This window comes from Centruroides vittatus, unplaced genomic scaffold (assembly GCF_030686945.1).
Source record: "Centruroides vittatus isolate TY-2023 unplaced genomic scaffold, ASM3068694v2 contig_7, whole genome shotgun sequence".
Classification (NCBI taxonomy): domain Eukaryota; kingdom Metazoa; phylum Arthropoda; class Arachnida; order Scorpiones; family Buthidae; genus Centruroides; species Centruroides vittatus.
In genome coordinates, this window is record NW_027122442.1 from 2,541,869 (window position 1) to 2,569,236 (window position 27,368).

General features: G+C 33.1%; 3 protein-coding genes across 3 annotated transcripts; 1 reads left to right on the forward strand and 2 right to left on the reverse strand.

The window, feature by feature from the left end:
- Positions 1-1,476: 1,476 nt before the first annotated feature.
- Positions 1,477-10,372, reverse strand: clos (closca). The gene is made up of 27 exons (XM_067276597.1): positions 10,234-10,372; positions 9,930-10,159; positions 9,724-9,840; positions 9,286-9,425; positions 9,127-9,223; positions 8,949-9,057; positions 8,775-8,866; positions 8,411-8,695; positions 8,007-8,306; positions 7,672-7,925; positions 7,445-7,598; positions 6,588-7,199; positions 6,326-6,523; positions 6,209-6,259; positions 5,889-6,145; positions 5,360-5,804; positions 4,461-5,260; positions 4,262-4,391; positions 4,010-4,153; positions 3,705-3,948; positions 3,300-3,643; positions 3,048-3,235; positions 2,875-2,983; positions 2,509-2,753; positions 2,164-2,432; positions 1,716-1,915; positions 1,477-1,642 (listed from the first exon to the last, which is right to left on the reverse strand). Exons 2-27 carry the CDS (start codon positions 10,156-10,158, stop codon positions 1,497-1,499), a joined length of 6,159 nt encoding a protein of 2,052 aa, XP_067132698.1. The 5' UTR covers position 10,159; positions 10,234-10,372; the 3' UTR covers positions 1,477-1,496.
- A 2,561-nt stretch (positions 10,373-12,933) lies between these two features.
- On the reverse strand, positions 12,934-15,946 carry elg1 (enhanced level of genomic instability 1). Its single transcript, XM_067276600.1, has 2 exons — positions 14,602-15,946; positions 12,934-14,517 (listed from the first exon to the last, which is right to left on the reverse strand). The coding sequence occupies exons 1-2, from the start codon at positions 15,911-15,913 to the stop codon at positions 13,172-13,174; spliced, it is 2,658 nt and encodes an 885-aa protein (XP_067132701.1). The 5' UTR covers positions 15,914-15,946; the 3' UTR covers positions 12,934-13,171.
- Positions 15,947-21,855: 5,909 nt separating this feature from the next.
- Positions 21,856-24,855, forward strand: IleRS-m (Isoleucyl-tRNA synthetase, mitochondrial). Its single transcript, XM_067276598.1, has one exon. The coding sequence runs from the start codon at positions 21,899-21,901 to the stop codon at positions 24,818-24,820; it is 2,922 nt and encodes a 973-aa protein (XP_067132699.1). The 5' UTR covers positions 21,856-21,898; the 3' UTR covers positions 24,821-24,855.
- Positions 24,856-27,368: the final 2,513 nt, after the last annotated feature.

The window sequence follows — 27,368 nt, forward strand, 5'->3', positions numbered from 1 at the left end:
GGCGGAACGATATAGTCGATGTTTCAAAGTCTACTCTCGAGTATTATTTAATATTTGTAGGGTATCGAATATCCGACCTTTAAACCATTTGTGTGTCATCGACTTTACTTTCAGACATATATATATATATATTTCTTGTCAATCGCTAAGAAAATAAACTCTTCTATGATCCGTGAATAAGTTTAGTACGTGCCAATGGGTCAAATTCCATTTTTTTTCTCGCTCTTATCTGGTTTAAGTACTGCAGGAATCTTCCTCGAGATAAGAAATTACAAAATCGCTTTCGGATAAACAACTAGGTCGATAGCGAGCGATACGAGAAAAAAGTCGCTGCACAACTAAAAAAATATCGCTGCTGCGATTAGAAGTGAAAAGTAAATTTTTCGGGAAATTTATCCTGCTGCCAATTAATCATTCGGCTGCAAGGACGTTTCAAAAACGAGGAACTTCCGTGTTTAAGTGCGTTGTTTGTCAAAGTGTAAAAAATTTTAACATTAATGTGCACTAAATCGAGTCTAGTCGCGGGTTATTTTAGTACTGATACTAAGAAAACGTCAGGATCCCCATCCGAACAGAGGAATTTCGGCCAACCCAGCAGCAATTCCCCACGCTTAGAAGATTGATTAGTCATTAAAACGTGCGAAAAAAAAACAAAAAAACGCGGGTTTTTGTATTCTCCCCCACCAGAAACATCACATTTTACACGTTTAGACGCCTGAGCATTGAAACAAATCTCCAGCTAATTATGCGGAAATAGCTAAGACCGACACCTCCGCCGGCTATTTACTAGTATAACAGAGGGGGGAAAAACGTCGTTTAGCAGCAAATAAATGAGAGAAACGTCAAGACGGCGGACAGAAATGGCCAACATTACGGCCACTTAACTCGACCGCGACCTCGCAAACACGTTCTGTAAGGCGGCCCTTCTAAATTATAGCTCCGAAAAGGTCGGCGCGTGTCAACGTTGCTGAAGTATCAGAAAAAGGATTTTGTAGAAAAGAGATTTGTTTGCTGCCTACCTACTAATTATCGTAACCGCCACACTTCAAAAGATGAACTCTGACGAGAAAAAGATCGCAGTATTTAAGAAATTTCTCCATCGTTAGAGTAGGCTTATCTCTCTCTCATCTCCCATTGTGATTTTAACACGTTTGTTTCTAATTAAATTATTTATAAATATATAAATTAATTAGAAGAAATCGGAAATTAATCAGTAAGTCGCGAACTACTAAAGTTATTTCGTGTTTTAACGTGACGTATCACACAGTAAAATAATAATCTCGTGCTATATTGTACCTAACAATTACAGGAATCGCTAAAACACGCTCCAACGAACATGAAACATTTGCTTGTTCGAGACAGTTGTGAAATAACTAATGCAGTTTATTGTCGTTTTTTTTCCTTCAAGGCTAAATCGAGCGTTTACACAAAATGAAGTTGCGTGAGTCGGAAAAAAGAAAGAAAACCATACTAAAATTAAGTAATAAACATGTTTATTAAAGAGTGTTTTGAGGAGGTAATTTTCCTTTCAGCGTCGATTTTAGAACAATTCCAGTCTTAACCTTGGAATTATAGATAGAACGTCTCGCTAGCAGAAGGTAATGAGTGAGACCATCTTGGAAAACACTCAGGCTCTTGGCACCTACGAGAAAAAGAATAAAATTTAATCCTTTCTAGTTACAGTTTTAAAGTAAAAAGAAAAAAGTCGTACCCACCTTCAACCTGTAATGAGTCTTGTAAAACGAATGCGGAAGCTTCGGCGTATCTATAAACCAGCAAGTTTCTAGTTCGGCTATCGACTAAGATGAAGAGTAACGAATCGTGAGAAGGAAGAGTAAGAGCAGAGAGAGCCACCACAGGAGTCCTAAGAGCGATTTTTTGATAACTGGAGAACGTTTGCAGCTGGCGATCGTATCTAGTAAGGAGAAAAACGCACTAAATTTGGACATTGTTCACAAAAAAAGGTTACTCACTATCGCGCTCCACCCCGTCATCCCACATTATCTATCGCTACTAGCTCGACGGGCGTTAGTGGAAAATTCGAGATTTAAATAAGGAATAGAAGTGGGCGATGGCGCGATAGCGATCTAGCTCCAAAATTACTTTATTACTGTGTATAGAAAGAGTTAATGTGTTCCGTTCGTGCGTAGAGATGACCTTTACCTGTATATTGTTAAAGGCTCGATATGGTCAGTGTAGGGGCTTCCGTTCTCGCCCACCACCAGAAAGAGGCGATGCCTCTCTTTAACGGATAATATAGGCAAGAACAAGGCGCACTTTGCATAAACCGAGGGTAGGGTTTGAGAAAGAAGAAATTTCCGTTCTCCGTGCCACAGATATAGATCCACACCGTCGTCTCGACAGTCGTAACCGATGTTGCGCCATTTAGCAACCGCCAAATATGTTAAATTTTCGAAAGAAATGACGTCAACCTGCAAAAAAGGAAGGAAGTAGTAATCATAGTAAAACGTTGTTGTTAGTAAAAAATGAGTTGTATATACGAGCTACCTGATGCGATAGAGATGCATTAAGATTTTGTACAAATCCGAATTTGTGGGAGAGATCATTCATGCAGTAGATCTCCACTCTCGAATCCGAAGAAATGTGACTGCCACGTGGTAGAGACTCCGAAAAAGCTAGACACACAGACCGTCCAATGTGGAAGACTTCTACGTCAACGGCTGAATATATTGGCAATTGTTGGAAACGGAAGAATCGACTTTGCAATTCCTTCCAAACGAATATTTGTGCAGCTGAAAGAGATAAAAAAAAAACATTTATTTAAAAAAATTAACAGAATGCTCTGGCGTTAAGTAATTCTTTTATAATATAAAAGGTCATGCAATTAATTCAAGCCAAGATCACGAAACAGACTTTTATAAGGAAGGAAACATTCAGACGCATTCGTATTGATTGTCACCAGGAAAGTTCTCCCTTTGTACGTGAAAGTTTCCATATCGGTACCATCACAAACCGGGATAATCTGGAAGTTTTAGGATTAATAAAACAAAATGAAAGAATAAATGGCAATTAAAAAATTTAAAAACCTCGTTAGTTTTGTGAAATAATCCCTGTTTGAACCAGTAAGTGATGATGGTAGAATGATTAGAATGACGAGGTGAAGTTGATAACACTAACAAATGATCGTCTTTGATTGTAGCGTGCAGTAAAAATTGCGTGCCAGGATGATAGAAATCTTTAACTTTTTCGTAATAAGTTAACAGCAGTGGTGGACCTGAAAAAATTTATTTTATTAACGAATAGTTAACAAAGGAGCGAGAAAATTTAGAAGTACGTACTGTGCACGATTCTGCAAAAGTCGAGTACAGTCTCTTCCACCGTTTCTATGTGATAACTAACGTCAGTAATTGTCCAATCTGTTACGTTTACATCGTTTATAGTTCGATGTACCACGAGATCGAAAACTTCCATCTCTCTTTCGAAGACTGACTCATCGATTACAATTATCTTTGTATTATTCAATGCCAGTTGGAGGAAGTAATTAAACGGGATGCCGTTTATAGAATAAATTTCTAACTCATTTACACGAGTGTTACTTATGATTTTAGCTGAAGAAATAGTCTGGTTTGGCGAAATTAACAACACACTTGACAAATTTACGTTATTCAGAAGGCCGTGAATTCTGAAAAATCATAACATTTATTAATAAAAAACTCAATTAGAAACGACTTTTTTCTAATTACCTGATTTTATCTATCGATAACTCCGCAAATGTTCTTCTCGAGATGTTTATAGTTCTATATTGCAACATAGATTCTAACCATTCTGTTACATTTATACCTTGAATTGTGCCCGTAATTAGAAAAGAATTAGTTACTTCTACGTCATTTTCGAATATGACCAGATTATCGAAATGATTGTTTCTGGTTTTTATTGCAAAGTCCATCATATCATACTCGTTGAGGTAACCGTACAACGTTACTTCTCCTGTAAAAACAAAACAGAGGGTTAGTATATAATTATACACCAAACCTATAAAAAAAATTACCTTTAATAATTAAGTCTTCTATCGTAAGAGATTCAGTAGTTAAAGTCTGATTCCCTGAAGTTTTCAGTCCATTTTCTTTGATGTAAGTCATGTTTACCTCGTTGATTAATCCTTCAACAAGTAAACTTTCGATTGTCAGATTATCTGTAAAATTTCAGAAAAAAGGGTGTTTAAATTTGTAAACCTTCCTTAACACTTTAAAAAGGTGACCTGGCTATTAAGTTATAGTATAAATTATATATTACTACTTACCAATCGAGATATTGTCTTCGAAAATATAGACTCCGGTCACAGTTTGATCCTTTGTACGACTGAAGTAAGTCTTGCTAAGTTCTTCGATATTTATATTCATTCCACATAACGAGCCTCTGACATACAGATTCTGTATAAATAGTAACACACATTACCTTTTCTGTTAAAGTCTTTGTTTGCGTGTATAGCCTATACTTACGTTCTCTAAGAAAAGATTTTCGATATAAACGCTTGTATACTTGTATATCATCTTGGGATCGGTTGTGGCATTAGGTACTAAATGACTAGAATTTATATTTCCCTCCACCCGAATGTCTGATTTAAAGAACACGTTCCCCTCAACTCGCAAAGTAACAAAGTTCCGATCGTCATCTGTCATGACGGTAGTGGTATAAAGTTCTTCGATGTCGACTCCATTTATAAAGCTAGAAACGTAAAGATCCGTTGTCGAGAAAGATTTGACAAAATTTTTCTTAGCGGATATTATGACTCTTTCTTCGTTTCTGTCAACCAAATCTTTGAATTCTATTCCGTTAATGGTATTAACCGAACAATCTTCTGTTTCAACGTACAGGAAATGAAGGTAAGAGCTCGTAGAAGTAGTCTCTTCTACATTGATGATCTCCCGTTCGAATGTTTGGATATTTATGCCGTTAAAAAGTCCTTCCACTTTCATATCTATGTTTTCTTTTACTATATGCAAGTCCTTTAGAAAGACGAGAGATCCGTTGATCGTCTGATCGCCTTGAAGCAACCAATTCTCAATATCGAAGTGAGTAGTTCCGTCGATAGATCCTACTAACTTAACGCTTTCGAATGTTGTTTTTTGAACGAAAGTCTTCTTTCCCGTTACGGTTTGATTATATTCGTCGATCAGAAGAGTGTCTTTCCAAATTTCGCTGATGTCCAGATCATTAAACGAGTCCGTTTCTAAGTTTCCTCCTTCAATAATTACCAATTCTTCTAAAAATGTTTTCGTTCCTGTGATAAACTGGCGACCTTAAAAAAGGATAAAATTCTGGGATTATTGAGAAAAACAGCTCTAGTAAACTAGGGAAAGCGACAAAGTTTGTAGAAACCCAAGGGGAAAATAATTACCTGAGCGTGTTAAGGAAGTTTCCAGGAAGTTAACAATATCTAAGCCATTTAAGAATTTAGAGGAATACATATTATCTACGTGTAAAGTTTCGGCTTCTATCACTTCAAATATTTTATTTCCGGTGATTAGAGAGTTGTCTGACACGAGTACAATTTCTTCTACAGGAATTCCGTTGATTGCATTATGGACGATCAATTGATTTTCTACGTTCAGATTGTGGAAGGCAATGTTCGAGACCGAGAAGGTTTGGTTCCCGTGAGTCTTCAAAACGTAATGGAAATCAGAGACGTTGACATCGTTTAACAAACCTCCGACGATTACGTTTTGCCCAAATTCTATAAATTCGAACGTTTTCTTGCCGTGGACAAGTTGATGTCCTTCGTTAAAGACGAAATCTCGATGACAGTCCAAACCGTTAATGGTATTGCAAGTAAAGTTATTTACCTGGAAAATAAACACGGTTTTTAAGAAAAAAAAGGTACAAAAAGATGATTATGGAGGAGGAGAATTTGTTCGTGAACATCTTACAAAAGTTAGCTGTTTGAAGATGAATTTAATTGAAGGCATCCGAGTAGTATTGACTTTTAATGCTTCTGTGGCTATTTTTTCAAGTTTCAAATGGGTAGAATATGCAAGTTTCGAACCATCCTCCAATATCACTTTAATATTCATATCTCTGAACTTTGAAAGTTCCTCGTAAAACGCCACTAAATCTATTCCGTTAATTGTTCCTATGACGACGTTTCTGTTGCTCTCAAATTTGATCTTGTTGAAAGTCCTTAATTCTGTTGAAATATACAATAAAAACGAGGAAAGTTGCGGAAGAAAATAAAAAAAGTCATACTTACCAGTTACTGTTTGTTCTTCAGATTTCAACAAAATATTCAACAGTTTCCCATCTGAAGAAAATCGCAAGGATTAGTTATTAAAATAATGCCATTTCCCCCCTTTTCAAAAAAAGTTACCTGGGTTTCTTTGAATGCCATTGATAGAATTAACTATCAATTCCTTTATAAAACAAGAACTTTGAAAGATCTGTTTGCTTTCTATAACTATATCTTCGTCAATGAATATTACATCTGGTCCGGGAATCATGATCCCATTTACCGTTTTCTCGGCTTTAACTGTTTCATTGATTTGCATAATCTCAAATTTGTAAGGAGCTGTAAGAAATAGTTAAAAATTCTTAAGATTTCCTCCCTTAAAAGAATAGCGTATGACACATACCATATATATCCTGATCAGTGTCTTTCCATAAAATATGACTCCACAGTTCCTCAAAATTTTCATTATTGAAGTACTCTTCGATGGAGATGTCTTCGACTTCTACTATATCTATCTCTTTCACACCGTAAATATCGTAGTTTTCTTCTTCTAGAACTATTTCTGAGTACAAGTTGTTTAAATTTATCCCATTAAGTAAACCGTGGATTAACAATTCCTCTACTGTAATACTCTCGAAAGCCACGAATTGGTTAATTACTTGATGCTTTTCGGTTAGTAAAACAGAGTCTTTATCTATAGTTAATCCATTAATCTTCCCTCTAACAATTAGATCTTTGGTTTCGATGGAGGTGAAAGTTTTCGGAGATGTTATCGAGTGTTCGCCGTTTACGGTAACCAGTTGATTGGGAGAAAGTGTGTTGATCTTATCAGCGTGCAAATCGCTTTCGATTATAATCTTATCCACTTCTAGGCGATCCACTTCTTGTTTGTCATTTGTTAAAATGATATTCGAAGACAATCTTCTCACATCTTTACCATTCATGAAAGTAGTTTGGATCTTATCAACGTAACCATTGCGGCTTTCTAAGGACAACTGCTTGAATTTGTAATGGCCTTAAAAATTCAGAATAAAAATATGAAAAATTTAAAAGTTCTTGGCTTTAACCATTTATATATATATAAGAATGTTACCCTTGGTGCCAAGATGGTGGCTCGTCTGATTCCAGCAAGGAAACGGTGGGACACGTTCTAACGTAGAACGTGCGTCCCACTGTTTCCTTGCTGGAAATCAGAGACGAGCCACCATCTTGGCACCAAGGGTAACATTAACCTATAAAATCAACTGCCTATAAACTGACCTGTTACGCGTTGTATCTCATTTAGTAGCAAAATTTTCTTCAAGTTATTTTGAAGATCAGCCAATTTATGACTTATCCTTTGAAGTCTCTCTTTTATATCTATTATATCTTTTTTGAGTCCTGTCATCATTTTATTAGTTGATCTTTCGATTATCTAAAAATGAAAGATTTTTTCTTCATCCAATATAATAAAAAGAAAAACTTTGTTAATAGGGGGATATCATTACTTTTTGTGTTACGACTGTAGTAGCTGCCATTTCACTTTCTAACGTCACGTTTCTATTTAGAATTATCAGTTCATCCTGATCGACTAAATAAACGTTCTTAAATTTATTTAACATGTATTCCACTTGTTTACTATTCGCAATTTCTTTCATTTCGTTACAACGTTTTAAATTCTCTTCGTACCATCTTTTTATATGGTTTTCGTGTCGAAACCACAACGAGAATGTCTTCCCACCACCATGAACATTAGCTAAACCTAAAAATAAACGGGGGGAAGCACACTTAAAAGAATTCGCGAGGAGAAAAAAAAAAGCTTTAAATAAATGAAAAATCATACTTAAAGTAGGTTGTAACTTGTCTGGATATATTAGGGTATGAAGAGATAGATGAGAAATGCCATTACTCAACTCTCCATGGGAGTATTGAAAGGATAGAGTTTTAACAAACTTCCAACCGTTATACTGATACAGGCTTATACTTTCCATAGTAACTATAGCAAAAAGAAATTCGCCTTTTAAGCCTTTAAACGAAGATAGATGTCTGGCGCGTACCGTCTCGATGCACTGAAAAGGAACGAATTTCCTCTTCACGAATTTATAGATTATGGAGTCCGTTTTATAATTTTTTTGACCTTTAACTGAAAAATAATAAAAATATATATACGAATTCTAAGTATAATTCCTTTAAAAAAATGTAAAGTGTTTTTCCATTTAATATTAGAAAATAAAATCATTGACTAACCATAAACTAATTCACTAGCTACAGCTAAGAAGAATTCTCTGTGGTCACCCTCTCCAAACGTGAAGAATTCCAAGTCTTTGGCCGCCGTCGTCTCTATTTTTTGTCGACTTTCCCATTTTTCAGTATGGATGTTGAATTTGTAAATCTCGGAATCAACACGATAACGATTTTCGGTAATTCTGTAATTGGCTATAGCTAAAAATAGACTGCTATGGATACGAAAGACCTCCAGATCGCTGACGTCGTAAGAAGTGACATTGTAAGGATCTTTATCAAAGTAATTTCCTAAAAAGTTCGACAAAGATTTGTTATTTTTAGAAATATACAGTCTGTTTTTAAGAGGAGGAAAAGAGAGGGAACGTACTTTTCCAAGTAAAGAAGTTGGTTACACTCTTAAAACTAAGGCTGTTCTCGCCTGCATAATTAGCCACCGCCAATCCGTAATTACCAGATTCTCTATTAATGAGAAAAACCTCTTATATATCTTTTTTTTTTAAGAAAAAAAGGTTAAAAATTTAGGAAGATGAAATAAGCGTACGTTTTCCACATAGCTAAAGCACTAGCATATTTATTTTCCTTAATATAATAGTTCTCATCGTTTTCAATCTCTCTAGTTTTGGTGTTATAGATGAAAGATCTGCATCTAGCTATTAAAAAACAAAAATTCTAAGTTTTTTTAAAAAGGAGTGACTAAAGTTGAAAAAATGAATAGTTACTTCTGCTGACAATATAAAACAAAAAGTTGCCATCCTGTTCTAAACATGCGAATCTCGAATCTTCAAGATTTTCTAACTGTTGTCTCTTTTCGATCCCCTGTGGAGAAAATGTTGGTAATTAATAAATTATTTTAAAAAATAAAAAAAATGATTACGTACCTCATTAATTTTTCCTATTATTAAAGAATCTCGAACAGAACAAATAAAATAAGTACTATTTTCAAAGTCGAGAAATTCTATTTGTATAGGATTATCACAGATTTCATCAGCAGGAGTGACGTTAAATAGTTTATACATTCCTATTGAAATTAAGAAAAAGAGGGAAAAAAACTTTATTCGTTAGAATACTCTTCAATAGCAAGCTTTTGTGGTCTAAATAACTCAAGGATAGAAGCATTAGACGTATTCTAAAAAGCATGCAGTATTGCTTCAATAGCAACATCTTTCGCGATACTCTTATGTAACATTAACGAATGAATTAACCGTTGTCATACATAAATTAACCTATTATGTGACATTCAACGACTAATTCAAGCTTAACTTATTCGATTTAATAATCGCAAGGATTAGTGTATTATTAATAAATACAGTACATACCAGTTTGATCGAAGTATAAGTAACGACTCTCGTCTATTTTCCGGGCTTCGAACACACTTTCTATTTTCTCTTCCATTATCGTAGTTGATAGAGATTCCCAATAAAACTCGCCAAAAGCTAAAACGAAAAAAAGGGGAAGAAACAAGAGATCAAAGCAAAAAACTCTTTTTTTTTTTTTTTTAACGATCAACACAAACAAGAATTACTCCGATGGACTTCAGAAATTCCAACATCCGAAGGATAAATTCCACTACTTTCTCCATCCGACAAGTAATTAGAGATATTTGTTTGCTCTCGAGATGATAATGCTTCGTTTCCGTCTCCACTTGCCAATCCGGAAGATTCTCCGCCACTATCGATATTGTCGAACCAATCGCTTTTGACACTTCTCAAAAAGAAAATCACTTCCAAAAACAAAATCCATTTCCATAACATCCTGTAACGATATTAAATTATCATTCCGTAGTAATTTATTTTTTATTTTTTCTATCGATGTCCATCATCACTTACTTCCTAATCACCTATCAAGCGCACTCTCGTTCCTCCTCGGCTAAGGTTTTATCCCTGTCACGAACTGTCGAAATTTATGTAGATTAAGCAATTTAATAATATAATGAAACGATTAATTTCTCTTGTTTTTTCTTAATTTTTCGAGATTATATATATATTTTTTATTTTATTTTTTTTATTTTTTCCCCCCGCAATCGACAAAACTTGTAAATTTAAAATTTTAAATGAATAACAATTTCTAAACAAAAATGGCTACCGCCGAACTCATCGATTTCTCTTGTAAATTTAAAATTTTAGGTGTAGACAATAGGCCTATAATTGATTTTTAACTGACGTTTACAACAGTTCTGGGTTAATTTCTTTTTTTTTTTTTTTTTTTTTTTTTTTTTTTGTTAGCGATTAAACACGTCAATCATTACGTTTACAAATTTAAAAGAACTAAAACTATGCTATGAGAGTCTTCGTAATGAATTCAAATGCAACGGATTAATTAGTTACGGGTCGAATTATGAATTCATAGAGACATACACACACACACACACAGCCTAACGTGGCCATTTGCAGGAATAATTTCTAAATGTACAGCTACAGTTTAGACACGTTTCTGCCTGAGTCAATACTTAACACGGCCGAGTATTTGGCTTAAAAGTGAAGGAATAGATGGCACAGAGGGTGGTAGAGTGGTCTAAGGCAAAGCTGTCTAGACCCGTTCCCGCAATCAAGTCGATCTACTCGATTTAGGCGATCAAGTAACTTAAAAACTCGTTTGCAATCAAAATATGAAACTCAAATATGTATAAACTACTTTCTCCTTCTATTTAAGTTCAAATTTAGATTTCTTGATAGATCTACAACACTTGGAGGAAAATCCATAACAAGAAATTATGTATATTTTATAGCTTCAGGATAACTTAGGCTAGTTGTCTACAAAGACTATTTGTATAATTGTATAAAAATATATACAATTAGCAAGTTGAAAATGCATATAATAGTTTAGGCCAGTGTTCATGAGCGTATGAGTAGGGGAAGCGGGGGGGTAACTACCTCCCAAATTCGGGCAAAGCAAAGACAAAAATTAATTAGAGAAAGCAAAATTATATGATGGCAAATTAAAAATTGATACTTGTGTTTTTATTTATATAATATTTCAGGAAAATCAACCTTTGCCCCTTAATCTGAGTGTCTCCCATACGCCCATGCTAGTGATTTTTAAACTAGTTGACGTGATAAATAGACAATGTTTTCCCCAATGTATATGTATACTGTAACGTAGCAAAAATCGATACCATATTTTGCTTACACTGCTATATTATTGCATTCGAGTGCTAGGAAATCTTCATAACAATATCTTAATATTTAGGTACTTACTTGTATATAATGAAGTGATAAGACATACTATCAATATATAATTTTGAAAACACGCCATATAATACCATGTTATCTCTCATTTTCCTATTATAGACAAAATTATAAAATTTAGTTAATCATTTCTCTCACACGATACTACGCAGTAGAACAACTGTTTTAAAAATATTATTGAAAAGGTTGTAGATACTACATTTTAATTATATATATATATATATATTATATATATATATATATATATATATTATGCTCTATAGGCACTAAGACCTTTTTAATATCCATTGTGGGTTCAGTAGGCCCACATAGAGCGACAAGAGGGCGAGGAATATATCAGGGACAGACCTTTCACGAAAAATTCCTAGGGGCGCTGGCCCGGATTCGATTCCGGATCCCCCAGACTGACTTGGCTATCAATTAAAGCTTATTAATGTAATTCTGTCACTAATATCCAATGCATACTTTGTTTGCTGGATCGAATTTCTCATAGACTCGACAGATATACTGTTTTAATCAACTCTATTTAATGCTTATTCTGAGTTTTTATATAGACCCCGTTTTCAAGCAACCACATAAACACTAAAATACGAATGTTAATCCTAAACATATCAGGCTCTCGACTGATACGTGGAATGATAAAAGTTGAATATTAAGAGATTTATCATCTTTAAACCACAATGGGATGTTATATACAATTGACTTTTCTGTCGTGTTTATCTTAACGTGATAGAAATTGCTCGTTAAGGATGCATTTTTGTTTAGAGTTTTAATCTTTTCGAAGGTAACTCGCATTTTTAATCAGATAAATATAATAAATATGCTAAAAAGTCAGCACGAGATCATTTTGTCAATATTTTATGATCTGCAGAGTCCTTAATAAGGCACCACGCTTAGAAAAAACGAACCGCCTACATGTACAATCTCTCCGAATTGGAGCGTAAAATTCTTTAAAATTTAGTTTTATGTCTATCGTACAGATTTATGTATAACTTGAAATTATAAAGTAAAATCCGAACTTATAAACAAATCCAAATTGCAACGACTAAGCTTTGAACAAATGTTTTTAATAAAATTCGGTCGCAAAACTTGCGGGAGAATAACTATTTTCTGGCAATTTGTATATTCAAGGATAAAATTAACATGGTTTCGGCACTTATGATTACGATAGTGCATCAAAATAACATGATCTGTCAACAACTTTACATGTGAACAACTAATTTTAATCGACAAGACGCACCGAGTGTTTAAAAGTCGGCAGTGTCGCCACCTGGTGCTACTAAACTATTACAAAATATTTAATTGAATAAATTGAAATCAACTTTGATAAAGATTTTAATGTCTTCTACATGAAAATTATGTGCTACAGAAACATTAAATTAGATAAAAAATTTCATGATTAATGATATAAGTTAACATATTTATATTTTGGATGTGTGAAATACTGTTTTGAACTTTTATATAATATAAAATTTTATAACATTATAGGGAAATCATTTCATCAACCATTTTCCTCCAGTAAAGATATATGTACAGTACATATTTTTGTAAACTTATGATACATGCTATGTACAAATTCTTATTTATGGAGTATGTAATATGTATCTTTATCTAATAAGAGTGAAATAGAATCTAAATAATGTAAAAATCTCCCCAAACGTTTTAAGTTTTGAGCTTGTCTTACTTTTTCCAGTTTGCATATACTTCTCACGTAACTCAAATAATCTGTACAGATGGCAGTTCTTTGGAGACGAGTGACGGGTGGTATGGCATTCCTTAAACCTTCCGAACATTTAATGTTTTCTTCTAGTCGGATTTTGCATTCTGTGCTGTATTTCACCATAATATGGTTGCTTGCCCGTTCGTGATTCGGCGAAGAAAACAATTTTCTCGATTGATCTGGAAGATCGTTTAGTACTTTCTCGAGATTATTTCTGGTCTGTTTCAAACTTAAAGCTTGGAGATGAGCGACCGCATCTACAGTTATAGAACTATAAGTGGCGCAGTCTTCAAACTTTAAACATTGTCTTTCTGCGGGATGCATCAAAACATCCGACAGACTAATTTTATCCGTTAAGTTTGCCACTGCTTCTAATAAACCGATTTTCAACTGAGCCGTCTCATTTTTCTTTCTCTTTGTTTGAAAATATGACGTTATCATTGTATTTTTATTTCCATTTTTTTCTTTTTTGCAACTTATTGCAAGTGTTTTCTTTGATCCAATGAAAGTTTCTTCAGATTTCTCCGATGGGAAATTTTCGTTCTTTAACTCGTCACATTCCAATTGAAAAATTAACAACCAAGGAAGATTTGTGTGTATGAAATTTAACTTATGATGGTAAGCTAAATGCACAATGTTTACAAAGTCAGAGAAATATTTTTTTAAATCAATAAAATTGTCATTTTTGTTCTTAATTCCCAATATAACATCAAAAATATTTGACACGATGCTTTTATTGTCCATTATTTTGCCAAAATTTTGGTATTTGTTATTCTCAATTTGAATGTCGGATTTAAATTGATTTAGACATTTTAGATGTGCAGAATACCAATACTGCAGTTGTAGAAATAACTTTCTGATATCACATCCAATGTAACTAATAATTTGTTGAATTTTGTCCAGATCAAATTCTAAATTTTCTTTCAGACAAATGCTTCTTACATGATTGGACATACTTTCCACAGTAGGCAATTGTAATGTAACTAGTTCATATGGTAAATTTATATTACACTGAACAGAATGTAAATGGTTACTTGCAGTTAAAATCACTGGTATTTTAGAAGTACGAAGAAATGCATTGACTGCATTCCAAAATCCTTCATCCTCATCAAATATTACATCTACATCATCAAATAAAATAACAGAAAGACTGGATATTGATAAACCTTTTGTAAGAGATACTTTGTCTGATGATTCTTCTTTCTCTTCAATAATATTAATTATATCACTATTATTTAATTTTTTTAAATTGTTATTATTTTGTGATTTTGTATTTTTATTTGACTTACTTTTTTTCTCAGACGATTTTGAAACTTTACCAAATTTAAAATCTTCAGGACTCAGTGAGCCATTCCAGAAATCTTTAATTGTATTTGTTTTTTTCTTTTTCAATTTTGATTTTGAAGGTTTAATAGCTTTCAGCTTTTCAGCCTGTAGCTTTAATAATTTGTCTAAACTTAATGTTTCACCTTCAACATGATGTGACTGTGTTGCTTCTCTTAGCTGAGCGGTTATCTGACGACCATTGCGAGAAGAAGAAGCGTTAACTTCAAGTACTTTAAATCCAAGTTCTTGAGCCAAACAATATACTAAATTTGTTTTACCTGAACCTGATGGACCATATATGATGGTGCAATTAGATATTTCAATTTCTGAATCATTAGAAAGTTCATAATCAAAATCAATATTTTTATGATTTTTACTAGATGTTTCTTCAATGACAGATTCGAGATTTTTATTTTTCCAATAATTCAGCCATACTTTAAGATTTTGAATTGCTTTACTATTATCTATAACATTTTCAGATGTTTCTGGTTTATGTTTCTCGACCCAAAGTTTGTATCTTTCATCTTCAATGTTGTTATCATTTGCAGCACAATCTTTAACATTTACACTGAGAGATTTTATTTTCTTCTTTCTATGCACTTTTTGAATATCATTATCATTTTCACAATGTTGTTTTTTCTTCCTTTTATAAGAACAAATATTTTGATTTGTAATAAAATCCTCTGTATCACTCAAGTCTATAACAAAATCTTCTGAAATATTTTTTACATTGCTGTAAATTTCTTTTTCTATATTATCTGTAATACCAAGAAGTCCGGTCCAATTTAAAGATGAAGTTCTTTTATAATCTTCATAAAACAAAAAATTAAACTTACTATGAAAATTTTCAATATTGGGGAAATCATCAGGTAGTTGTTGAATGTGACATCCTGTTAAATGATTAAATGTTTCATTAGTGGGAATAACTGGTGGTGATAATTCAATTAATTCAATAGTTTTATTTACTTTGATAGCTGGAATTGATTTCACAAATATTGGTGCTAGTTTAATATTTTCTATTGGTTTTATATTTGTCACTTTTTTGCACTGTTTCAATTTGACTTTTCCCTTATGCTGCAATTTTGAACCATTAATTTTCTTTCTTTTTGTCACTTTTGAATTTATTTTATTTTTAGATTTTGAATTGTTACTCGAATTCTGTATATCCTTAATTTCAGAAGAATCAAGTGAAAGTCGCTTTGCCAAAGTGCTAGAACGAAGAGTTCGAGTTGAAGAAACACAAACAGTTTTTGTCAAAGTCTTTTTCAACTTCATATTAAAGACGGCAACTTATTTTATTTAATGACGATTTACTGAAAAAAAAAAATAAAAAAACATGTTAGTTATTTTAAGACATGAAACTTAATGCTATTAAAAATCATTTAATTTTTCTTAAGATATTTAACAGAATTAAAAATTCATATGTTTATTTGAAAAACTAGGAGAAACTAATCTTCAAACAAACAAAAATAAGAACAATGAAACAGAATATAATATAATTTTAAGCAACAGATTGTTTTATAAAACATACATTCTAAATTTAAAAACTTTAGTCAAATATTCTATTCACATTCTTAAATTGTGTAAAAAATAAAAAAATGCAACAGACTTCCAAAATCAAAAATCATGAGACAATATTACTTGACGGAGCATCAAAAATTATGTTTAATGCAACAAATCAGGTGCCACAACTATTTAAAAAGCACAAAAGTTCAGAGGTCAAAAAATCCCATTCAAAAACTCAGTATGGGGAGAAACTACTCGCAGCAACAGGTAAAGCAAGAGTGCAAAGTAAATGTTTCCTCCCTATCAATTTTTTGGATAGGGTTGAACAGCTGTAAGCTGAACCTGTCTTATTCTTGATCTTAAATGAACCCACCAGTGGCCAAGTGGTCTTTGTTCCTGAAAACCGAGAGTTTGATTGTGGGTTTGCACTTCGCACAAACGGGCCGGCCACATGGAGTTTTTCGGATTTTCTCCACATCCATAATGCCTAAATAGGGGAGCCAGTTTCCCTTAAAAAAGATCTCCCAGAAGGCATATCGTTCAAGTGTTGCATTGCCATAACCAAACAAAACAGAAACATCTATAGTGTTTAGTTTTTTTTACATGTAAAAATAATTTTCAAAACTCTATTAAATAAAACTTGTCCCACAAAATTTTTTGATTTTAACACTTCAGAAGTGTCTCTGGTTAATTTTAAATACTTAAAAGTTCATAATAGTGTAGCAAAGCTTTCTTATCAATTCAATAAAAGGTATTTGAAAATTTGAAGAATGGCTATGATAAAGCTTCTTGCCTGTATATAAAAAAACATAGTTAACTGCAACTAATGAACCATGATTATTATACTCCCAGAGTATAATAATCATGGTTCTTATAATGCTTAAGATCCTGACAGATATTTATAAGGTTATAGTTCATTTATTACCCTTATCTACATGTAAATAAATGAGTGGAAGTTAACTTCATTTTGTTAATATATACACATAAATAAATGATCTAAAGGTAACTTATCGCTTTACATAATACGGGAATCGTCACTTCACAAATTACAGGACGTTAATATGATCATAAATGTTCACATACTTAAAAAATTATATAAAGATGCTTTAAAAACTTCGATTAAGAAACTTCCATCCACCTTAGCCTAATCCAACTTTTCCCGCTTTTGAAGCGCCCTCTGAGATTTCAAAATCTTTTAAAAAGAAAAAACAATGAATCAACATATCAAAATTTAAAAATTCGTTTTCGAAAATTAGAGAATTATTTTAAATTAAAACATTATTATAATTTTTTAAATTTAATATTTGAATTAGGGTCCCATGTTCAGCGTTGACATTTTTTTTTTCCTTCGAGGGGATACGTTGTTATAAAAGGTTGATTTAGGACTCCTAGACAATTGCCCTTTTTGCCCGTAGGATAAGGCGCCACTGATAAAGACCAAATACATGTGGAAAAAGGCCCCGTTGATATACACAGAACGGAAAGTGTATACAGAAAAGCATAGTCATTCATATGAACATTATTCAATGATGTAAGACAAATTACATCATTAGAAATTCTTATTTACATTAAAATTTATCTATTTCGTATTGGGAATGAGTTTTTTTTTTTTTTTTTGTAACTCTTTCCGCCCAGTGGACACTAAGAGGGCCTCTTATAGCAAGCCCATTATGGGTTCGGCCAGGCCCACAATGGGGCGGCCGGGTGGTGAGGGACGGGGACCGACATATCCGGACGGACCACCCCCCGAAAAATTCCTGGGGATTTCTCGACCCGTCCGGATTCGATCCCGGGTCCCCCAGGGTGGTAGGCTGCTAACCTTGACCGCTCGGCCATCCGGCCGCTAAAGGGAATGAGGTTATTGCGTAATCGCTTATTTTCCGAAGAGCCGGCCGAAGCTTTTTCGCTTCACAATTACCCGAGAAGAGCTGGGGAAATGCTTTTCGGGAGTTTTTTTTAAGGGTAACTGGCCCTTATTTAGGCTTTAGAGACGTGAAGAAAACTCCGAAAACTCCACGTGGCTAGCCGGTCCCGGCGACACGAAATTTATCGGTGGAATATAATTTATATAATAATTAAATTTTTAATAAGTTTTTTTTATTTCTTCGTAACATTTTAATAATAACTAATTATATTTTCTGTAAAATTTTAATTAATTTTAAACACATAAAATATATTTAAGTTTTGACTAGTAATGGGCGAGTAATAAATTCGATACTGATATAATCTGGCAGCCGTGTTCGTTAATCTGAGTTCATCTCTTTGTTTTTTGTGTATGCACGTGTCGTTTGTTCAAGAAGAGTCGGCGATATAAAATGGGCGACAGATATAATATACATAGTCAATTGGAACATTTACAGTCAAAATACATCGGCACTGGTCATGCAGACAGCGGAAGGTTCGAATGGGTAGTGAATCAACATAGAGACAGTGGAGGCATCGTGTATAGGCCATTTTGATTTACTTAACTTGTTCAGCATAGCCGAAAATGAAGCGAAAGCAAGAATCCGATTTAATATTACGGAAAAGATGCTGCAGCCTTGTGGACCTCCTCGTGAGAAGCCGGAAGATTAACATCTGTCAACTCTAAATTATAATGTAAATAATTCACAAAAAGTTACATTTAAAAGTATCGAGTGGTAATATACATGAATGCGTATTTATGATGATAGATATGGTGATGATAAATTTTAACACATTACTTTTTATTGAAAGAAAGGACTTTACACGTGGATTTCACATGACTGATTTGCATAAGGTTATTTACAAAAACAAGAAGTTAATTAAGATAGCCAATAGTCTTCCACGAGAAGCACTTGCGTTGCCCAGCGAGTAAAGTAGGAACAGTGAAAGGAGGGATTGTTTACCTGTTGACGCTATTCAAATAAGTTAACTGTTTGTCCAAGTTAAAATTTGCTTGTCTATGAAATTACAGATAATACTTTTGAAGACTGTAATATAGATAAAAATAAATATGTGTAAAGTTTTTTTGTACTTACCGTAGCATATAAACCTGGAAAATTGCAATATTCACTGAAACACCATAATTATCTACAAAGTAAAGCCACCTGTTGTCACTGGTGCTCCTATTTTGGCCATATTTCTTATTTAATTATTTTAAGCTTGCCACGGATTTTGCTGTTTGATAAATGACATTGATAATTTTACTTCTCTTAATGAGTTATCAATGGGTGTCTAATGCAAGTGAATCCATAAGTTAGTCTTTCATTTACTAAAACTACAATAGAGAACTGAATTACACATTTATCTCCTGGATAACCTACATTTGAATGTTTTCATAATTGTTCACAAATGGATATAACAGTTTTTACCTGTTCTGGCAATGAAAACTGTCATAAATGGTTTATTAGTTTTCATTTGTAGTCTTAATAATCTAAAGGCTTGGTTTACTATTTAGGTACCTACCTACCTACTTGCCTAGTTTAGTAAAGATTAAGTAGGCATTTATCCTCAAATCTCAAAAAGATATCTATTTAACTGTTAAATTACTAGCATGATGAATTATAAAGAACTCATGTAAAACTGATCCTATATAATTTAATTAGGTATGGGACATACTGTATTACAAAGAAACACAAATGTCATGCTCAAATTAGTGTTTTTGGCAATTTTAGGTTTGCAGGAATAACACCTTTTGTGTTTTTTTTTTCAAGTTTTGATAAAGAAATTGCTATGATCAAAGTAAGGATGTGGAATTTATTGAAAAGTTATACAATCTGTTTCACACCTTTTGCTTTAATATTATCTACCTGTGATTGTAAAAAATGTAAAAACTTGGTGGAATAAAAGTAACATTGTAAAAAGCTGGAAGTAAGTTCGTAAATTACTGAAATTTTAAAAAGTAGTAACGAAAATGGAAATAAACCTAAAGCGCTGACATCTTTTTCAAAGTGCCTTTTTTCTATACAGTAGGACAAATAACAGTCACAGTTTAAACAGTAATTTTATTCAACTGCTGACCAGACAATCATCGACTTCGTTATACCATCTTTCCAATCTTTAACTTCGAAACTCATACTTTTCTTAATTTGATTTCTACCGGAAACTTGTGAAAGCGAATTATCTGTTCATTATAATAAGCTCCCTGTTTATATTTGCGCTGATCAAATAGCAATATCGAATCGTTGTTTTAATACAAAGTTAAAAGACATCTAAATGCGTTATCACATGCGCTTAGAAATAGAAATGAAACCTAATTGGTTTCAGCTGTCGCATGATTTTGACGTCCCTGCCTTTTCGTCTTTAAAAGCAGCATTGGCTGCGTTCGGCAGAGTCAACAGTTGAAGCTGAGCAAAGGTGTTTCAATCGGTACTGTTACGTAGTTACCTCTGATGAACGACAAGTGACATACGCGTTGGAACAGAAAGCAGCCATCATTAATCAGTTTAAGCTTGCGATAAGTAACGTAAATGAAAAACGCTACTAAATGTGACGTCAAAACACCAAACACGTTCCGAAACAGCGCTTCTGTAGAGGGCGTTCAGCAGAAAAATGCTCAACAGCTCCCCTGTTGAGTCTACTGAACACAGCCAATATATACACATAAGCGAGTACAATGTATACGAGAAACGCAATTAAGTGCTTTTAAGGGAATGTGCGAGAGGCAATGACGTCAAAGTCACGTGATATCTTAAGCCAATTACCGTAATTATTCATTTCTACTTCTAAGCGCATGTGCATTATCCTCGATTCGTAGCCATGTTGTTTATATTTCACTAGCGCCATCACAAAATGTGATAGCAGCCGTGGGAGAGAATGCACAAACCACCATGTCAAATATCCCACGTACACGGAATATTTTACTTTTTGGACTTTTTGGGTTCAGGAGGTCTCAAAACGTGGAGATTTGGCAAAAATTTTGAGCGGCAAATTTGACACGATTTCAATACTTTCCCTTGTTATGTATACGTAACAAACGGGAAAGTAAAAATAAGAATGTTTAGAAATGCTTTTAACTTATTGCTACAAAATATTTTGCCTTGTTTAGAAACGTTTAAATAAAGGGTTAAAGAAAAAAAGTCGTGCTATTTACTTTAAAAATTAAAAAAAAAACTAAGTTGGGTCATTTTGACTCCCACCATCTCAATTGAGTTAAAGCTCTTCCTTTGCTTTGCGCACCTTTACGCAACGAATTAAAATATTCTAGCTCTTTACCTTTACACAACACAAATGGCACGCCCCTTGACTAAGAAGAAAATGGCGGACGTGTATTCAATTTTCTTTAAATATTGCGTCACTACAGCCATTCTATGTAGTATATTCTAGCTCGTTGGGTAAGCCATAGCTTTCTATGAGGAAGGACGGATTGATTTATAAGGATAGGATAGGTATAAGCCTGTACGAAAATTCACCACTGCCATTACGAAACACGAGCATCAAAAAAGGAAAATATAGGACAAATTATGCCCTTTCTTGTTTCAATGAAGGACAAAGACAATTTAGCTAAAATAAAGGTTAAACTTTGGAATAAAGTACTATATGTCTGGCAACTTTAAAACCTTTTTAATCTTTATATATGGGAAATTTAATAATTCTTTAATATTTAAATATTAAAATCAACTGAATTTGAACAAAATTATTATACAGTATTATTTTTATTTATATATACGTCAATAAATAAATTAAATTAAATATTTTTAAAATATAAAATAGTTACGTGTATCTACGCTAGAGGTCATTATATTAAATAACATGTGGCCTTGCATGTGATTACGATATAAACATTGAATAATAATGAATTTCGTTCTGATTTTAAGTCGAAGGAAATTAATTTATTTTCCGAGAAACTCGTGCCGTTTCTTGAGTGATCGACAAGATAATTTTTCTAAAACTGTATTGTTACCAAAAACTAAATTTCCACATCGAATCGACTCGAGTAAACGTTTTTCTAGAGATCAAGAAATTCTGGAGAAAGCAAAGTTTTCTTCTTTATACGATTGGCAATTGGAAAATAATAGACATGATATGTTTATATTACACGACGGGCCTCCGTATGCTAATGGCGAACTTCACATGGGTCATGCTATTAATAAAATTCTCAAAGATATAACAAATCGTTATAAAATTTTACATGGTTACAAAGTTCATTATGTACCAGGATGGGACTGTCATGGATTACCTATAGAAATGAAGGCCATTGATACGGGTGCTTTGGACCGGTTCCGTTCGCCATTAGAAATTATTGATAAAGCTAAAAAATATGCTGAAAGTGTTGTGAAAGAGCAAAGGAAAAGTTTTTTACAATGGGGAATAATAGGAGATTGGAATAATTGTTACAAGACTTTAGATTCTTCTTATGTGACGAGACAACTTGAATTCTTTTACCAATTATACGAAAAGGGATTGATATTTCGCGATTACAAACCTACATATTGGTCTCCGGCGAATAGAACTGCTCTGGCAGAGGCCGAATTGGAATATCGTGAAGATCACCAGAGCTTATCTGTTTATGTAAAGTTTCGTCTAGTTAACGTTCCGGATTTTTTGAAGAATTATCTTAACAATGAAGAGGTGCATGGTGTGATATGGACGACCACACCTTGGACATTGCCTGCTAATCAGGCAATTGGTTTTGCATCTAATAAAGATTATTGTTTAGCAAAAATTAAATCAAACAGTGCAATTATTATTGGAAGTGATTTAATTTCTGATTTTCAGAAAACACTAGGAATAGAATTACAAATTCTTACAATATTTCAAGGTAATTTATTGAAAAATGTTATGTATAGTCATCCTTTAAATCAAAGTAGTAAGTTTCCTTTTGTTGAAAACAGTTTTGTATCTATGTCAAAAGGTACAGGTTTAGTTCACATGGCTCCAAATCATGGTCATGAAGATTATTCTATTGCTTTGCAAAACAAAATACCTATTACCAAATGTATTGTAGATGAGGATGGATGTTTCACAAAATTGGCTGGTGAAGAATTAGATGGATTAAATATATTTACTACTGGTACTGAAACTGTATTAAAATTATTTAAAGATTATGTGTTGCATACAATGTATTATGAACATAGTTATCCGTATGATTGGAGAAGTAAAAAACCGGTCATAATCCGAGCCAGCAGGCAGTGGTTTTTTAATACAGACCGCCTGAAACCAAGAGTTTTATCGTGTCTTGATAATGTTTCTACGCATCCTCCAATAGCTAAGAAATTGCTTTGTGACACTATAAAAAATTGTCCGTTATGGTGCATATCTCGTCAACGCGTCTGGGGCGTTCCTGTACCAATATTTTATAGATTACCGAATGAAGAACCCATACTTACTAGATCAATTATTGATCATTTAAAACAGTTATTTACTGATAAAAATATAGATTGTTGGTGGTCACTATCTGAAGAAGAATTGCTTCCAGAAAAAGTGATAAAAGCCAGTCAATTGCCAATAAATGACAATTACAGAAGAGGAAATGATATTCTTGATATTTGGTTTGATAGTGGAATCAGTTGGTACAATGTAATTCCAAATGATCATATTGCAGACTTTTACATGGAAGGTATTGATCAAGTAAGAGGTTGGTTTCAGTCTTCTCTTTGGACTAGTGTTGCTATGCAGGATAAACCACCATATAAATCATTATTTATACACGGATTTGCATTAGACTCTAAAGGAAGAAAGATGTCAAAGTCTGTTGGAAATGTTGTTAGTCCAAATTTAATTATCAAAGGTGATAAAAGCAATCCTTCTTATGGGATAGATGTATTACGATGGTGGGTTGCTGCTCACGCTTGTCACTTTGATAATTGTTTAGTGAGTGATCACGTCATCAAGGAATGTGCTGAAAATCTAAATAAAATTCGTAATGTTTTTCGTTTCTTGATAGGTAATCTTAACCAGTTTGATACCACGACAAGTTTGCGTAATTTTGAATCATTAAATCTTGTAGATCGTTACATGTTACATCTTATTTATAATTTCATGAAAGAAATGGAGGAATTATATGATAATTTCAATTATGGACACATAACTCGATGCATATTAAACTTTGTAACAAATGATATATCATTTTATTTCAATAGTGTGAAAGATAGGTTATACTGTGAAGAACAATTTTCTGAAACTAGATTATCTTGTCAAACAACTCTTTATCATATTTTAACTGCTTTAACAAGTGTATTAGCACCATTTACACCTCATTTAGTTGAAGAAGTTTATCAATATTTACCAAATAGTCAAGAAATATTTAAAATAGGTTGGAAAAAGTGTAGTAACAAATGGTTACAGGAAGATGTTGCAGAGATATTCTCTGCTGTACAGAGTATTAAAAGTGCCATAAACAAAATGATTGACATAAATCCAAGAGAATTTGATGCTATTATACATACAACTGATGATTTATATAATTGTCTAAAAATGTTGCATAATGATAAAACTTGTACTGATTCTTTGTTATGTGAGCTGTTGCAAATGTCACAGATAACATTGACAAATCATATACCAGAAGCTGTGCCTAAGGATGCAAAAATTAGTTATGGAAATGTAATATTGTCACAATGTCACAGTGATAATCCAATTGATTTCAAAGTTATTCTTCTGTCGGCAAAATTGAAGTTCTGTTTTCGATGCAGAAGATATGCTGCAAGAAAAGAAAATGAACTCTGTTCAAGATGTTCAAGAGTATTGGAATCTTTTAAATTAAAAGCAGTCATCTAATATTTCAATAAAATTGTTTTAAGTAAATTTAATAATTTATATTAAGTGCTATTATTATAATTGTTTTCTTAATTAAAGAACTTACAAAAAAAAACTTATATAAACATAACATAACTTTTTGAACTTGTACATAAAATTTAGAAACAATAATACATTAAAAAATAAATTTCTCCATTACACACTCTTTGTTGCTATGAATTAAAAATAATTTCATTCACTGAATAGTATTTTTAATTTATGGCATTCAAAGAGTCAAGAAATTGCTACTAAAACAATAAGTTATATTCACATAACACACCAATTCGTAAACCAGATTTTGAACGTTGAATGGGAGTGATGACAACAATTACAAATAAACAGTAGTTGGAGAATTAGAATTCAAAACTACAAATCTAGGCATCAAACAATTCAAAGAAAATTGTAAACAGAAATTGTTTTACACTTAACGCTTTTATTGGACGAAAGCTGATTTTCTTTAGCTTGTTAAGCTAAAGAAAATCAGCTTTCGACAAATAATTTATATTTTGTGTAAAGCTTTTAAAGTTAAAAAACTTGAAATTGTAAATTAAAAAAAATCATTTTTAACATTTTATTTGACCTCACATATTTATTACAGTTTAAATTCTTGATAGATAATAATTCTACATGTTTTTCTGCATTTATTAGTGTTTTTTAATCCAGAATTTACAATGGCTTCTTTTAGCTCAGTTTTATTTGTTGAATGATGATTATTTGATATTTTTTATTTTCTATAATAGATTTTATATCTAAGAATGGCTAACTAATAACCCTTATTAAAATGACTTATTTGAGATTTGTGATGCAATCATTATCCTCAGAACCAAATGACAGCCTTAATCGGGCTATTTTATTGTAGCATAAAATAACCCAATAAATTAAGGTGGTTGTTTGGTTTATCATCAATACATCAGGCTTTAGGATGTTTATATATGTTTATTATCCTCAGAAACATGTTCATCCTTAAATAGATCTTCAATTTTTGGATAAAAAATTGCTTTGAAGGTATATCTTGCAGAATCAAAGTCAATTACATTCTACACTGACATGATATAATTTTTTCAACAGAATGTAGACAGCCATAATTTGTTTTCCAGCCATTTCAGATTTTACTGCTTTTATTTTTTATTGTAGACTACTGACTTAAATTGGCAGTAAACGTCACAGTTTAAAATCAATTATCTCAATTTGCAATATTTTCTGGTTACATTACCATTTCCTAATCATAGCACAACATTTTAGGTATGTTGATATGGAAAAAGTCAGAACAAACTTGATGGCAGGGAGTATCTTAGGGTGAATGATAAGGTAGATAAACAGTGTCTGCCAGGAGACATAGGTTAGGGGTGGGCAACTTTTGGCATGCTGCCCACCCTTAATGTGCATGCTCTATCACGTGATATAGCTGACCGGAAATGCGTCAGAGCTGTAGTCATGTGACCGATGACGAGGAATTGAGGTCACGTGATACGAATTGTAAGCGTCCAACGTGCTACTCCGCGATGTGGACAAGGTTAAGCAATGGCGGCTTCCACTGTGCAGAGTCGGTAAGTAATTCGACGAGTTTTCGCTTATAGCTCTTATTATACGCGTCGCCCCCTAAAATTTGTGTGTTTAAGATATGTCTACTAGAGAGGTGTCCTAAGAGAGCAAATTAGAAAAAAAATGCCCCTTGTAGTAAAGATGGACTTTATCAAGAACACGTCAGAGATGAGTAATCACGTGACCGACTAGCACCAACAAATGTCATGTGACACGCTTCGTACGCGTCCTCTGTCCAATGTGCCGTTCCGCGACGAAAACAAGCTTAAGCAATGGCATCTTAGAACGGTGCACACTCCATAAGTATTCCTACAATTTTTTGTTTATAGCATATTTTATATGATTATTTCTAAAAAATTATACGTGTTTTGGAAATGTTCGAGTCAAATGAGTCTAGAACCGATTAATTTTATGAAAGAAAACCTTCCAAACAGCCGTACCCCCTAAACTGCACTAGTTCCCCTTTTACCAAAGGGTCAAAAATATTTGCATTTTATATATCACAATGTGGTATAGCTGCTATCATGTATAATACAAGGTTCAGATAAGTTACTATTGCTTACTATTGTCAAATTCTTTTATGGCCATAGGTAAGTACAGGTAACCCCATATAACACTGCACTTCTATAGCACGGATTCACTCTAAGTCAGGCCTGGCTAACTCAAAGTGTTTCGCGGGCCACTTTGATCATGCGTAACATTACGGTGGGCCACAATTTAGGCAAACATGCTTTTAAAAGAATAAAACAAATACAAAATGAATAAGATTTTATTGTTATACCAAGAATTCGTACTCGTACTTGCACATTATAACAATGACACATGCAAATTTTCATTTATTCGTTTTGATATACACACAACGGGAAACAAAAGTTGTAATAGATATATAATATCGCTTAGCGGGCCACACAATTTAACGTGATGGGCCGCATGTGGCCCACGAGCTGGCCAGGCCTGCTCTAAGTGAATCCGTGCTATAAAAGCACAG

Coding starts and splice junctions, on each gene's coding strand:
- clos (XM_067276597.1), bottom strand. CDS start 10,158: ATGTTATGGAAATGGATTTTGTTTTTGGAAGTGATTTTCTTTTTGAGA. Junction 6,524..6,587: donor CACTGATCAGGATATATATG/GTATGTGTCATA, acceptor TATTTCTTACAG/CTCCTTACAAATTTGAGATT. Junction 2,984..3,047: donor TATTTCACAAAACTAACGAG/GTTTTTAAATTT, acceptor TAAAACTTCCAG/ATTATCCCGGTTTGTGATGG.
- IleRS-m (XM_067276598.1), top strand. CDS start 21,899: ATGAATTTCGTTCTGATTTTAAGTCGAAGGAAATTAATTTATTTTCCG.
- elg1 (XM_067276600.1), bottom strand. CDS start 15,913: ATGAAGTTGAAAAAGACTTTGACAAAAACTGTTTGTGTTTCTTCAACT. Junction 14,518..14,601: donor AAAATCGTCTGAGAAAAAAA/GTAAGTCAAATA, acceptor ATATTATTGAAG/AGAAAGAAGAATCATCAGAC.